The following is a 15,509-nucleotide window of genomic DNA, read 5'->3' on the forward strand; positions in this document are numbered from 1 at the left end:
AACATCTGCTACATAGATTAAGATATGCCACAACACTCAACAAAACATCTGCCTTTTGGCCAAATAAAGTTTTAAAACTTCTAGCAGTAAACACATTTCAATTTTATTATTTAAATTTTTAAGGAAAGTTCATTTTTAAGTATTTTTAACAAAAATAATTTTAAGGAAAGCACACACTATATATCACACTCTTCAAACTCCTCATATTGTTTGTAGAGACCAAAGCCTCAGAAATAGGTTACATCTGAGAAAAAATGGGTTCTAATAAACTTGACACTTTTCACAAGAGCTCCCAAACAAAAAGATCTCTATGAAATCTCAGTACAAAGATTTGTTTGTGTTGCCATAGAGTTAAGGTAAATTCCTGAAAGGAGAAGCACCAATGCATTTGTTTTTACCTCCTCTGCTGCTTCTTCATATGTTGCAAATGCTGTGTGACCTTCTTGCCAAAGGAACTCACGAGTGCGAAGGAAAGGCTGTGGATGTTTGAACTCCCAGCGCTGGAGGGGCAAAAGAAAAAAAACTTGGCACTATGAAGTCTCAAATTATTGTTAAAAATAATGTTTATGAGCAAGTATTAGAAATATCTCAATAAAGATAAAAAGAGCCAACTATTCACAGATTCCTACTCAATACAATTAACCACATAAATTGATAAAGTATGTTTTATTAGAAACACTGAAAAAAACATCTCATATAAACCATGCTAATAATTTTGCCTTGAAATATGTGCTATGATCAGTATGATCATGCCAAATCCACAGAGAATAACTGTCCTACACTGCATTTGTGATAGGAAGAGTTACTCAGAAATGGTGTACACATACCACAACACTGCACCACTGATTAAGCTTGATAGGAAGATCCCTGTGTGATTGCACCCACTTTGCATAGGAAGGATATATGACTGTAAAAAGAAAGCAGCTTTGAGTCTCCACCCATAAAGACATTTATGTCAAACTTTTCCTTTTGCTACATATGAGCTTAGCATTCTCTGCTGTGAGAATTATGCTTTTATGTTTAGTTTCCTTTAAAATACATTTTTTGTCTTAATACATACTATTTTCACCAGAGTACTTTCACTTCATCCCGAGTCTCTGCAAAAGAGCTTGGTTGTTGCTGGTCAAAGTACAATCCAAAGCTTATTATTTAATGACACTGTGTTTGAGTCACTGGCTTACAGTAGGGTAAATACGCCTGTGCTCAGATATAGGAACTCACTGACCTCAAGATTTCAGGATGTATACTAGACCTGCCTCAATGAAAAATCATCAAGCCTTAGGTCTGAAAATGCTTGTTTTAATTACTCAGAGGAACAGTTACAGTCAAAACACATGCAAAACTGAAACGAATTATGAGTTGAAAAAATTATCTTATAAACATGAGTTTATTATTATTGTTAAAAATACTTTAAAATGAATTTTCCTTAAAAATTTAAATAATAAAATTTAAATCAAATGTGTTTTCAGACAAAGTAAGTCAGTCTTCAGGATATTAATGAAAAAATTCCTAAAGTCTGCATTTCCTAAAAGTGTCTATTTAAAGGAACATGTAATGTGAGATTTGCTATGAGCAGCAGCAAAATTAGGAAATTTCCCTAAGGAGTTACAGAAAACATTCTGAAAAATGGAGGCTTCCACTTTTCAGAAAGGACTCCTGTCTACCAGCTACACTATATGTAAAAGTTCACGTGTAAGTTTACAGCCAAACTGCATGAAAAGAGGCCCACCAGTTTCACTTGTGGGACGTATAGCAATTGGTTCAGCCAGTTCTGTTTTCCCAGATCTTGTGACCCAAGCAACCTAAAAAAAAGAGAAAAAAAATCAAACAAAACAAGTTTGGAAAAAACATCCTCTAACCCCAAACTTAGTTTCCTACCCAGCCAAAGACTAAGTGGTTAGTTTTTCTTACAGTCAGACTAAAATGAAGTTTTAAAGTGTACCTCAGGAGCAAAGTCAGCAATATGAGACTTCTCCGTCTCTAGGGCAGCCTGGGACACAAACATGGGGAAGTAGCAGTTTTCCACTCCAAGTTTCTTGATCTCTGCATCGAAGAAGTCTTTGATGGCTTCCCAAATAGAGTGAGCCCAAGGACGAAGAATGTAACAGCCACTCACATCATAGTATTCAATCATCTCTGCTTTGGTGATCACCTTGCAAAAGATAAATCTGATGCTCAAGTTTCAGTTGGTACACAGAGAACATTTAGTAATTCAAGTGTGTGTCATGCAATCCAAGAGAAGTCTCCTATGTAAAACTGCTCAAATTGTTAGCAGCTAAGATACACTTCAGGGTCATTTGAGTTACCTAGAGAAGGTTAACCAGGAACATTAAGTTTAATAATAGATCTGAATAACGTAAACATTTAACTAAAACTGAATTTCATGAACCCAAGTAAGAGAATACAGCTACGTTCCAGGAACAAAAAAACTGCACTTCTGTAAGAAATGTGTCTAGCTGATGTCAGAGGAGACTTTTATTCCTTAGAGGACAAGTAAAAATTATACCATTGACAGGAAATGTACACCACTAATAGCTACTTATAATCTCTCAAAACAAGACTAACCTAAGCTAATCATCTCTACTCAGGTTGTTTTCAATCTCATAAGCCAGCAAAATTGTTCAGTATCAACAGATATTAACTTTTGTTATGCATCAACTTGAGCTGAAATAAAACTCTCAAGTGTGTGAAATTTCTCTAATTTCAATTCAGTTGTGTACTTAACTAAAGAGGAATCCAAGTATGAATCAAGAAAATCATATATATATATATATAATACATATGAGGTTGAGCGCTTGAAACTCACCCACTTTACAGCTTCCTATATTTATTCAGCTCTTTACTCCAAGACACTTCTATTTAAGACCATGATAACAACATAAGACATAGAAAAGAGCAAATATTTTGCTTTGTACTGAAAAAAAAGACTCAAACAGAAAGATGTAAATTCCATACAGAGATTGATTTATAACAGAATGAAACAATTAAATCAAACTGATGTGCACTTACCTGAGAGAACCACTCTGAAAGATTTTCTTCTTTTTTAACTTCTAGACCCAGCCTATGGTATGACAAAAGAACCAGATTTGTGCTGTTCAGCATTTAGCAGTGAAACTTACCCTAACCCTTTTCTTTTCTCTTTTATTTTGGGGCAGGAAGTATGGCATAATAAGGTGGAAGAGAACATTTCAGTTTTGCATCAAAAGGCTAAGTTTTGGCTAGTGGGAGTTGCTAGTATTTCCTTATCCTAACAATAATATTTAATAAGAACAGCTCCAAATTTTTATTATTGTTCAAACCCTTCTAATTCTCACTATAGCTCTATTAAAGGACCTCACAACAACACATTAAAAAACCCAACCACCAGTAACCAGTCCAGTAAAAACCTACCATTAACCAGACCTGTGTATAAGCTGTTTTATTCTTTATTTTAAACATTTCCTACCTAGCCAGCAGCTACAATTTCAGGGAAGATAAGCAACTTAAATTCACCATTCATGTGAATGTAAGTCACACTGTGAGACAGAAAACTGACCCTACCTCCAAATAAAGATAACCAATAAAACTACTTGGTTCTAAAGAAGGTTAAACTCACGAGCCTCAAACTACAGAACAGAAAAGTAAAGGTTTTATATCTCTACAGAGAAGTTTTAAAGGTGGGAAAGGTATTTTTTCTATACAAAATAACCACATCTCTGTCTCTAATATATGATTTATGTATATGAACCAGGAAATACATCTTGCTGCATAATACATGCTATAAAAAGACCTCTAAACTTTCAGCAAGACACAGCAGCAGATTTGTAGAAGCAGATAATAAACACAAAAAACTTCTCAGTGACAATAACAATACGGGATGCTGAGCTACAACTGACACTAAATAAACTTTGGTAACTTGTTTTTGCCTCAACCCTGAATATTAAAATCAACACAGTCCTTTTGTAAATGTCCACACTTTCAAGTGAAATGAGACATGTATCTAACTCTAAATCTGAACAGAGGTAGACAGTTGATGTTTCCCTCCAATAAGAATAAAGATTGCATCTTTACCTGGTTTGTTTCTTAGGGCCTTGGCCCTCTCCTGATCCATCTGAGGAGCGCTCATTGCCACTCTGTCCTTGCAAAGGTTCTTTTTTGGGGCCGTCACTTTGCTTCTGCTGCTTACTCTGCTTTTCAGATTTGTTCTCTTTCTCTTTCTTCTTTTTGTCTTTGTCATCTGCACCACTAGCAGACACTGGTTTATAGTCAACTCCAGCAACAGACTTATACTGGGCCTTCAATTGAAGAAGTTCTTTAACAGCTACATCTATCTTTTCCTTGAAGAACAAAAAGGAAAAAAAAAGAAATTATAGAGAAATCATTAGAGTAATATGGCTCTATTAAAAAAAAAAGATCTATAAGGCATTATGGACATTCACAGACTGTTGGCAGAAAAATATGCATAAGCCATTACTTAACTTTAATGTGCTGACATTTTAAAGGACTGTATCTGACAGTGTATCTAATTTTAAAAGTATTTTTTCACATCTCAGAATTCAAATGCTTATTCTAACAGTACATTCCTAATTCCCATAATCACACTGAATTTCCAAAATATTTTTAGATTTAAATCCAGATATTACATTTTTACACTACAATGTATATGTTATTACCTTATCTGCTTTTTCTGCTTTTAATTTCCTAACTTCATCTCCCTGAAGAGCTACTTTGCTAAACAGAGCTTTAGCTTCAGGAGTGTCTGGACCACTGGGTGCTGTGTTTGATGTCTGAGGCAAAGCCCCCTGAGCTGCTGGTGGGTGTCCTGGCTTGTACTCCTGCCCAGTCTTCTCCTTGTAGTCAGCTTTTAGAGAAAGGAGGAGTTTTACTGCTTCATCTATTTGATCCTGCGTGGAGGACAAACAGCAAGATTTACTGGTGAGAATTAAAGAGAGAACTGGCCAGAAGCATTGATTATCAGGCTACAAACCCAACCGAACCAACAAAAAAGCCCCCAAATAAACAACCCAACACCAAAACCCATTTTGCAAGGTAGAAATACAAGCAGAAAAAAACTGCAAACAAACCAGAAGTGCCTAAAAAGCTGCAGGTTTGTCTCATGTTCTTTTCCACAACCATCATTGAATCTGTCTAGTTTTGAAAAGTCTTGCTATTGCTGCAGCACACTGTATACTTAAACAGTCACTTGTCTCAAATACAGCAAGAAACAGTAAAATACATTAAACCCTTCTGCAAGGTCGACATCTGCCATGCTTGTGCCTATTCACCCAGATATGAGAGGTGAAGTTTGGCTTTGTATAAACCAGAACAGTTTTGTTTGGCATTATCAGAGCATGCACAACCTGGACATAGGGGAGTTTGATCACTACTTGGTGAGAGATTTCCCCCCAGTGGCAAAATGAGGTCAGAATTACAATTGTTCACTCTAATGTCTATTGTACCTTGGAAGCTTTCTCTGCCTTCAGTCTGCGTACCACTTCCCCTTGCTCAGCTACAGTATCATAAAGTGCTTTGCCATCCACTAAGCTACAGCTTGCCAAGTTACTGCAGCAGACAGGAGATGGAAGTGCAGCAGAAGACAGACAAGGAGGGGCTGAGGGTGGGTTTCCAGGCTTGTACTCTTGACCTGTCTTTTGTTTATATTCTGCTTTTAGGCTTAAAAGAATTTTCACAGCCTCATCTATTTGTTCCTGAAGCAAGAGAGAAAAAACAGCAGTTGCAGATAAAAGTAGAAATAACAGAGGTGTAACACAATAGCTGAGATAAAACAAGCTTTACTAGACTGGCACTAACACTGCTGTTGTAATTAAACTTCTAGAGCTATCCTGTTAGTGTAAGTTGTTATTATTAAGGTCTGTGGTTAAACTTTTTAGCCAGAATATCTACGAGTTGTATACCAAAGAATCAAATCAGGCAGTGTAGGTAAGGGCTGATTTCTGTGCCATAAAAGCCTCCCATTTAGGTGGCTTAGTCCCCTCCAGCTATAGCAGCCCATGAGTTGCATGCTGGAGAACAGCAGCAAATACATACATTCTGAATAAATAATGGTTCTTTGGTCATGATCAGGTTACTCCCAAATTTATTACTGCCATTCTGGCTCCAAGTTACAGCTCTTCTTTCAAGTTACTGCCTACACCCTGCTTCACTTATCTTATATGACTACAAAAAGAACTTATTTATTTCCCATACACTAATACAGAACTCATGCAGTCAGCCATATCGTCATCTCAAGAGAATTTGGGAAAGCACTCCATGGAATTTGCTTATGTTTTGCTCCCCAAATTTCACAAAACCTGCCCTTGGGTTTTAGCCTAAACAGAAGACACTGTTCCACTCAGAAGTATCCAGAGGTAGAACACCTTTGAAGCTTTCTCTGATTTGAGCTTGCGGACCACTTCTCCTTGTTGAGCTACTTTGCTGTACAGAGCCTTGCTGTCTACTGGACATGGGGATGGAGGAGAAGGAACAGGAGAACACTGAGGAGGGACAAAGACCACCGGTGGGCTTCCAGGCTTGTACTCCTGGCCTGTCTGTTGCTTATATTCTGCCTTTAGGGATAAAAGGACTTCCACAGCAGCACCTATCTCATCCTGAAAGAAGATAGGAAGGGGCAGAAAGAGAGAGGAGCAAAGATAAAGAGACATAAGACTATCAAGAGTACCATAAATACTTCCATTAGAAGACCTGCAGTTTATGGGCACCTATTCCATTTTCCTAAGTACTTACTAGGAAGTAAGTAGAAATTTACTAGAGTTTTTCAGAGAAGTTTTCTCTACTACTTTCTTATTTTAATAAAGTAACTCCTCTTAAGGGATATAAAACTCTAACTGTCCTAAATAGAATTATAAAATAAAATTATATAAATTATCTTCCCATTTATTTAGATTTTATGCTGCCATCAAGACACTACTGCTATCAACATTTTTTAACCACCAGGCAAACACAGTTATTTTCCCTCTCCTCTTGTTCTGCATTAGAAAGAAAGGAAATAACAGAGTTAATAACAGCTATGTTTGCTATGTACAGTTACAGAGAGGAAGATGTCTCAAAAAACATCTTTGGCATTTGGATCTTTCTTTTCTGTTTTTGGGGTTTTGTTTGAAGGTTTAAACAGCAACAATTCAATCCTATAAAGTCACATAATTTGACCGTACTGAGTTAAACAAATGAAGAAATTGCCAGGGCATTTTAATGTCAAGGACTTGATTTAGATACTTAATCAACTGTTGCTGTTGGGTAAATTCTGTCCATGTTTCACAGCATCAGCCTAAGTAATATGGGACTTCACCAAGAGAAACTTGGTCATACAAATCTAACTGAGGAATTATTGGAAAACACAAGTCTTGACAGAACAGAGCCCAGTCCAAATGATGACCACTATAAAAACCCTGGATCCATAAGCACTCAATCACCTTCACAGACAGAGAACAATGGGCTATGCAAACCCAGACAAAACCAAAGGATTATTTTAATCATCACCTTAGATGCTTTCTCAGCTTTCAGTTTTCGAACCACTTCTCCTTGTTCTGCTACTTTATCATAGAGAGCTTTACTGTCTGGGGTACCAGAGGTCTCAAGCTTTGATGACTGTGCAGCTCCAGATACTGGAGGATTTCCTGGCTTATACTCCTGGCCTGTCTTCTCTTTGTATTCTGCTTTCAAGGCCAGCAGTTGTTTCACAGCTTTATCAATATCTTCTTTTGCTGCCTTCTTAGCCTTCAAGTCACGAACTACATCACCCTGTGCAGCCACTTTGTTGTAGATGATCAGGTGATCTTCAGACACAGTACAGGCTGGAGCAGAGGCATGACCAACAACTGGAGCAGATTTTCCTTTTACAGCTGAACCAGCCTTAAAAAAAAAAAAAAAAAAAAAAGCCAAGCATTCAGCATGTAACCTTGTACAGAGATATATGTATAGTAATATATTTTATGGTACTTTAGTAAACCACCAACTTACCTCTTTCTTTGCAGTTTCAGCTTTGGTCTTCTCTTTTGACCCAGATGTTGGCATTTCTTTAGTGTGTCCATCAGGGATGTAAATCAAAATGCATGGGGCATCTTTACAGCTGTAAGGACTATAAAAATATTTATAGAAAACACAACAGTAAAGTAAATACAAGGTAAATATCAAACATTTATTGAAACAAATGAGCTACTCTAAAAGATGCTCTCACACAACCACAGGTTTACCTTTGTGCACAGCTGTAATGACCTAAATTTACATAATTAGGGATCTGCAATGATTCCTCTTACATTCAAGTTTTTATTTTTTACAATATTTATATGTTTATGTTATAATTGCATGCAGATGCTTTGATAGCTTGCTAAAGAAGTGTTACAATTAAGTAGTATGTGCACACACTAATTGGAAAAATGCCTGTTTTATTCTGTAACACTGCTTCCTAATTTCTGTACTTCAAATCACAATGAAACCATGCCCTCATTACCAAGTCCAGGTTAGCTGGGGTGCACCTCAAGTGCCACATACTTGGCTTAAGACAGTTTGAAGAGGAAGGAATGTGTAAAATAAAAGCCATGCCAGTCCACAGAGATATTCCTCAGAAAGATCATGGTAATGGGAAAATGTCTGCAGGTGACATTACTCTTGCCAATGTGTGTGTATGAAAACACTAAAACACAGCAAGCTAAAGCAAATTCTGTGAAGTCTGTTTAGGCCATTCTCAGGTAACTTACCTCACTGGCTCATAGGGTTGATCACAAATAAAGAATCCTCTCCTCTGAAGTTGTATGATATCTCCTTTTTTTAACTCCTTAAGGCACGGATCACCCAGCATCAGTTCTTCTTGCTGTAAGTGTTAAAAGAAATCAGTTAGTGTCTTATAGAGCAAAGGAATAGTAAGAAATAGAGATGTAGAAGGATAGTGGTGATTTTCTCCTTTTCAAAGTGTCAAAATGTTACTTAATTCCAGCAGCAGCAGAACAAGTACTTGTGAAAAGATGCTGTATCATAAGAATGTATCAAGACAAAAACTCAAACTATTGGTCTCAGATATGTAAAAACCTGGTAACAACTGAGAACAAACAAGAGTCGTATTTTAATTTTGAGATTATGACAGGTTACATGGAAACACAGAAACTAGATACACCAGCCCAATTTATCTGCTTGACAAAAAATCGATCAAATTTCAAAAAGAGCAACTAGAATCAGTGAATGTTAAAAAAAAAGCCACCACAAAAACCAAACAAACCAAACACTACTAAGTTTTGTGGAGTTGAAGGGGGCAAAAATATAACTCACCTTGCTATTTCGGTTGATATATTGCTTGAAGTCTTCATCTTTACCTAGAACAGGCTTAGTGATCAGATGCTCATAATTAACACAGACTGTCGGGATCAGGGGTGCACGTGGAGTTTCTGCCAACCAAGTGATCTTAGTAGTTTTTTTGAAGTCCTTATTATCTAAGTTCAACTTGGCATTGATGGACACAATTTTTCCACTTGAATTTCTACAGGAAAGCAGAAATTATAATGGTACAGCCTAAATGATCAATTCTGATTCAATACTACAAAAACAAGTGTTCAGAGTTCATTTTTGAAGTGTGAATCATAAGAAATTAAACAGTGCATTCAGTCTAATTGAAGTTCTCCATTAATTTCGTTGTCTCGAATATCAAAATAGAGTAAAATGCACGGGGAAAAAATATTTGCATATTTATGTTCTCTATCAGAGCTCATCCCACTCTGGCACTATCTCACACAACCACTACAAAGATTATATGACATTAAATGGTCTCCTTCCCCACCTCAACAGCTGTGCAACTGAAACTTTGACAGGTTTAGTTTTTCAGTCTATAGTTTCTCAGTATATATGCAAAAGCAGTATTTGTTATGGAGTGAAAGTTGTTAAAATTCCAGGTGAATTTTTCCTGCCTGAAAAAGCTGTTTTACAGTGGCAATGTTACCACAAAATCATGGAGAGCACTGGATGAGAGGGACATGCAGTATCAGGACTGAGTAATGATTTCAAACCTGAATCTACAGTAAAATACACTCTAAGCTAAAATGCAGTTTCCTGGTGTATTTCAATGTAGATTTATAAAGATAGAATCATAGAATGGACATATATGGCCAACCATTAGTTCTTTACTGTTATAAGCTTCCCATTAAAAGAAAAAGCAACAAAAAGCTCAAAAGCAAAATTTAATTTCATGTGCCAGTAAAGAGGTTACCTGTTTAATTTGGTGATGATGATATTGCCCCAATTTATGAACGTGACCACCTCTCCCTCCGCCAGGGTCTCTGCATCGGCGCCCTCGATGAGGACTCTGGAGCTGTACCACACAGGCTTCAACCCAACATCAGCATTCTGGGAATGAGAGTTTACATTTACATTACAACAGAGCAACACAGAAGATTGACAATAACAGTAATGCAAAACTACAGTATTTTTCCACAGCCCTCTTCAGTTTCTTGTTCACAGGCATTGCCTGCATTGCCTTGACAGTACACTCAAAAAAATCGATCAACAGCATATTCCATTTCCTTAAGGTCCATACATCTTTAAAATCCCACAGGCAAACCCAAAGTTTTTCTCAAGTTTCCATTTTGCTATGCAAATTCCCTTCAAAACTCATTTCAGAGCTCTAATTTTTGCTTTTTAGTAAAGTTATTATGGAAATATATATGCAGCTTCTTTCAGATGCAGAGATTTGTAAAGACAGAAACCAGAACTTCATCACCTATAAAACACTCAGCTTTAAAGTACCTCAACAATTGAGATAAATTTTATTTTCTAAAAAAGGCCAACAGCTGTGAGTTCAGACTTCTTAAGCTGGTCAGGATTTTCAATTTGTTTTGTCTGGTCAGTATTTATTTCATCACATATTGGAGGCAGCATTTACTGGTACTATCAATGTTTTAATATGCTGGCTTGTATCTGACTAAATTGCAGACCTTTTGAGCCTGGAAAAATCACAGCTCTCATTTGTATTTGCTCAAAACCTGTTTCCTTGTTATCAGCCACAGGAAAGAGGGGAAACCCAATGTCCATCTCTCAGTTACAAGAAATGGCTACAGGAACACCCAGAGCAATAAAATCAAAACAAAGAAATTAAGCAAAACCTCAGCAATATTCACTTATTTCTCAGTGTAAGTGCATATAAGTATAACTGAGGGATGCTTTCAGTGAAGTTTAAGCCCAGTTTTACTGGGTCAGACTCAAAGAAAAGTGTCTTTGTCGATTGCAGCACCAAGAAAGAATTGTATCAGTAACACACTCCCCTTTTAAGGGATATTACTCTGTTTACTGGATACTAAAAGTATCAAGTCAGCAAGTTCTTACTTTTGATAAGAACTATTTGCTATACAAATTTAAAAGTCATTAAAAATACAGAGATTTTTAGATCCAGACTCAACAGGTTAATATATCACCTCTCCACATAAAACCTGATTTTATAAACCACTTAAAAAACACCTCACTGTTAATGGATAAAGAGTGTCTACTGTATTATAGCCATAAAGCTTGAATAAAATTTAATATTTAACTTCTCTGTGAAAGTTAGCATCAAACAATAAGAAAACCAGCTTGAGCAGCACTCCAGACTTGTAATGCCTCACTTCTGAAAACTCCCAGAGAGGCCTGTTAGGGCACCTTTTATATGCACTCTAAATATTTACAAAACCAGTTCCCTCTTAAAAAGAACAAACATGTTTAGTTGTACGGTTTTTGACAATTCTGAGGCAAAAAAAAGTACTCCTTGGATAGATTTCATGCTATCTGAACAAGTCAAAAGCAGGACTCTCCTTCCTGAATGTTTCATGCCAAGATACTTCTCAACCTTACTGAGCTACAGTACAAGAATATTAAGAGAGTAAAGCAAGAACCTTTGGATGTTTAGCCACTTCTTTCATCTCCTCTTGAGCTTCAGGAATATTTACTGGGACCACTGCATCTTTCAGTAAAGCAGTGTACCGAGGTGCTACTGGGTCTATAACCTACAGAAAACAATGGAGGTGGATCATGAATATGTGCCACTGACAGAGAAATAAGACACTTTACAAAACAATAACCACAAAAAACTCCAAACAAACAAACAAACAAAAAAGGAATATTAACTGGTATTCTTTATGTTACTGCATTTTTTTCAAAGTTTGCTTTAATGTCACTTTCATCCAAAGCTAAAGAATGCTGACAAAAATAGTGGTAATACTTTACAATTTCCAATCTTTACTAAAATACTCCGAGTAAGAACTGGATTGGGTACTACTGACAGCAGAAGTAACCAAAATAATGACCCAATGCCTTATAGGGAAGACACAAAAATGTACTCTGATACAGTTACTGTGCACATAGGCTATTACATCTGAACCGCTTTTTCTCTAGTTAACTAAATTTGAAGCAATTAATGTAAGTGGAGTTTGTTCTTTTCCCAGCAACACAAGACCTGATCTCATATCCATTTTCCAGGCCAGTACTCCAGCAGAATCAGTGACAGAACTGGCTGCAGAGGAGGCACCAATCAAGTCTGCAAATTTACTACAGACACATTAGATACTATAATAAGGCAATACCATAACATTGACTTCATTAGGATTTCTACAACATGAGTTTGGCAAGAAAAAGGTACCACTAGGATGTATTCCTGTATTTTTATTGTCCATTATCAAACTTAGCTGCTGTAGCTCTTCACAGCATTTTTTACACCTGAAAAACTGTTCAGAGGCACTTAAATACATAATTCAAGTAAAGCAGTCATCTAAAGCCAAAAGGAATATCCAAGGTCTACCAGGTTAACTGGAAACTATCACAAAGGAAAACACCTGCTTTTGTTAATATAAAGTGATATTTGCTCTCCTGGTTTATTCCTGCTCAAGTGAAAAGCTACACAGCTATATATTTTTCTATGTTTTGGAAAAAAGTATTTAGGTTCTAATTACTTGAGATTAGCTAATAAAGTGATAAGATTATATTCTTTCACGACAGACTTTTATAAGTTAGCAGTCACTGAGGTCAGACTCCTAAAGGACTTTGAAAAAGGACTTGTGTATGTATCTCAAAATGTAGGGGTATTACACGATTTAATATAATAATTTTGATAATTAAATGACCAGATTTTATAGTGTTACTAGCAGACTCTATATTTTATTCATTATAACTCAAAATCCCTGATCGAGTGCTATAAATTAGAGGATCATGTGTAAAATATGAGTTGTCATATTGATATTTTGAGCTCAGAACTACCTGTAAGCAGCCAATTGGTTTTGCTCATATTGCAGATAGCTTACAATCTGCACAGCCACATGTAAACAAAATTGGCTAATAAATATGGTGCTGTACAAAGAGCTGAGTCAGAGGTCTAAGAAACTCAGTTTAAAAGTAAATTTAAAAAAAAAATGAGCCTTGACAGTCCATTGAGGATTATTCCCCTCACATCAATTGTTAGTCATAAATATATTTATGCAGCAACAGAAAGAACCAATTCATAAACCTACGTGTATGTAGCAAATAAAATGCAAAATACATGGAGAAATACAAGACACATGCCAGACAAGCAAAAACTAATTAAATGAACAGATCTGGGTACTATCTAAGCAAAACCAAGCAGGAATCCCAATGCAAAATAACAGGTGTTTCCACAATCACACAAAATATGCAATCCTCATGAAAACAAATCGCCTTATTATAGTGTCCAAGCATCCGCTGCCAAAAAGCAACTCATCATGTCAAGATGCAATATTCCTGATTTGCCACTCAGACAGAAACTCCAGCAGTGCTGGCTTGATCTTCACAGGCAGAGCACGCAGCGCGTTCCTCCTTTTGCCACAGGAAGGAAACGCGGCCAACGGGAACCAAATTGGGGAAAATTTGTGTTTATGTTGAAAAATCAGCCAAACCAGAGGTGGGCAGCCTTTGAAAACTAGGAATAATGCATTTTCAGTGGGTTTGTAGAGCTCCTGTTATACAAGCGTCTATGAAGCTGCAAAATGATAGCTTATGCTATGTATGCTTACAGCACTGTAAGCTTTATGCTAAGGTAAAAAGCATTAAGTAATACCTTCTTACAGATAGCTCGCAGCTTGAAAGCAGAAAAATGAAATGCAGTTTTCAGATCAGATTTACAGCAAATACCATTATCTTTTCCCATACTACTAAGGAAGGCAAGTAAGTACTGGTATAGCAGAATCAAATAGGATTAGAGCTTCTTCAGGTTAGAAGGGGGGGACATTCCATTTTCCTGAGAGTGTGCCAAATGATGCAACATACTGCAACTGCTACTTGTTGTGATAAGCACTCCAACGAACGCTGGATTCTCTACACATCCTAGAAAGAGGATATCAGAAGTAGCATCAAATCCCAGTAAGCACATACCTTTTTGTTAAAGGACCAGATTTTATCCCATTCCATATTCACAACAGATCGAGAGGAGCCCTGGGGGAAAAAAATGAACCAACACCACATTAATACAAATATTCTAGCTCTTAGACTGATTTAAAACAAAGCTCTTTAAACTGAAACCCCTCTACAGTTTGTCTTCATCAAAAAGAGTTTTTTAGCCTGCAAAATAAACCCTTTTCAAGTAAGAAAACAGCAAGTCCATTTTGCCAACACCTACTCAGAGGTGCTACCATTGTTGAAGCAATACATGTCAAGGTAGCAAAGCTTCAAAAGAAAAAACCTCACAGTGACGAGTATATTAACTGAAGCTTCACAAAAACTTATGAAACTTATAGAGGGAGATTCAGAGAATCAGAAGAAAATACCCACCTGAGCAGCAATAAACTGTTTTAGCCCTTCAACTGTCATGCCTCTTCTCAGGACACCACGTACAGTGGGGAATCTTGGGTCATCCCTAGTGGAAAAAGATATTCCATTAGTGTCATATGCTATATTTTCTAAATTCTACACTAATCAAGAATTTTACTAATACTGCCACACACAAAAGGCACAGCCTCAGTGTATTTTCATTGTTTTAGGTGAGAACACCTAACTGAGAAGACTGAGCTCTATCCATTATTTCCTTTCCAAGGCACTCAGAAAATGTTACTGGAAAGAAGTGACAATGCTACCTCTTGGTGTAAGTGACAGAATTCTATGTTTTGGTATTTTTCTCCAATGGAAGAAATAAAAAGGCTTAATCTGCAACACCTGAGTTTGGTGGGAACATGAATCAAATCTTGCTGAGGACCTAACAGGGAGGCTTAGGGAAGGAAAAACCATCATAAGACTAGCTACACCTCTAGGGAAAAAAAAACAAGCAGGGGCAGGAAAAGATAAATTTGGCTCTAGCCAAGTGGCTCCATGCACAAACTAGGAATCTAAGCTTCCAACTCAACTGAAAACTAGACAACTAGTCCAACAAACACTGTCTGCAGAAATCGAATTCATCTGAAAAAAATTAACAGAAAGAAGGAGTGTGAGGGCAGGTGGGAGAGAAGTGGGATGGATTTGACTAGATGGATAGGACCAGAAATACTTCAATCCAGGCCCTCTTCTGGCATTGTTTAGGAATGACTCCAGTGACAACAACCAATGACTCAAGAGTGGAAAAC

The 15,509-nt window shown here is 36.8% G+C and overlaps 1 protein-coding gene across 4 annotated transcripts in view; it reads right to left on the bottom strand.

The window, feature by feature from the left end:
• The window catches only part of EPRS1 (glutamyl-prolyl-tRNA synthetase 1), a 38,399-nt gene that overhangs the window by 8,525 nt on the left and 14,365 nt on the right, over positions 1 to 15,509 (bottom strand). Inside the window, exons 11-27 of one of the 4 annotated variants that reach the window (XM_066316216.1) lie at positions 14,725 to 14,809; positions 14,329 to 14,388; positions 11,844 to 11,954; positions 10,190 to 10,326; positions 9,259 to 9,466; positions 8,694 to 8,806; positions 7,957 to 8,074; positions 7,477 to 7,848; positions 6,357 to 6,587; positions 5,439 to 5,687; positions 4,653 to 4,883; positions 4,051 to 4,316; positions 3,010 to 3,061; positions 1,943 to 2,152; positions 1,730 to 1,802; positions 828 to 907; positions 399 to 500 (exon numbers count right to left, since the gene is read on the bottom strand). In XM_066316216.1, coding sequence (XP_066172313.1) covers positions 399 to 500; positions 828 to 907; positions 1,730 to 1,802; positions 1,943 to 2,152; positions 3,010 to 3,061; positions 4,051 to 4,316; positions 4,653 to 4,883; positions 5,439 to 5,687; positions 6,357 to 6,587; positions 7,477 to 7,848; positions 7,957 to 8,074; positions 8,694 to 8,806; positions 9,259 to 9,466; positions 10,190 to 10,326; positions 11,844 to 11,954; positions 14,329 to 14,388; positions 14,725 to 14,809 — 2,698 coding nt within the window. The remainder of the gene's footprint in view (positions 1 to 398; positions 501 to 827; positions 908 to 1,729; positions 1,803 to 1,942; positions 2,153 to 3,009; positions 3,062 to 4,050; positions 4,317 to 4,652; positions 4,884 to 5,438; positions 5,688 to 6,356; positions 6,588 to 7,476; positions 7,849 to 7,956; positions 8,075 to 8,693; positions 8,807 to 9,258; positions 9,467 to 10,189; positions 10,327 to 11,843; positions 11,955 to 14,328; positions 14,389 to 14,724; positions 14,810 to 15,509) is intronic. The other 3 variants (XM_066316217.1, XM_066316218.1, XM_066316219.1) reach the window with 3 other exon arrangements.

The sequence above is a fragment of the Sylvia atricapilla genome, chromosome 3 (genome assembly GCF_009819655.1).
Source record: "Sylvia atricapilla isolate bSylAtr1 chromosome 3, bSylAtr1.pri, whole genome shotgun sequence".
Taxonomy (NCBI): domain Eukaryota; kingdom Metazoa; phylum Chordata; class Aves; order Passeriformes; family Sylviidae; genus Sylvia; species Sylvia atricapilla.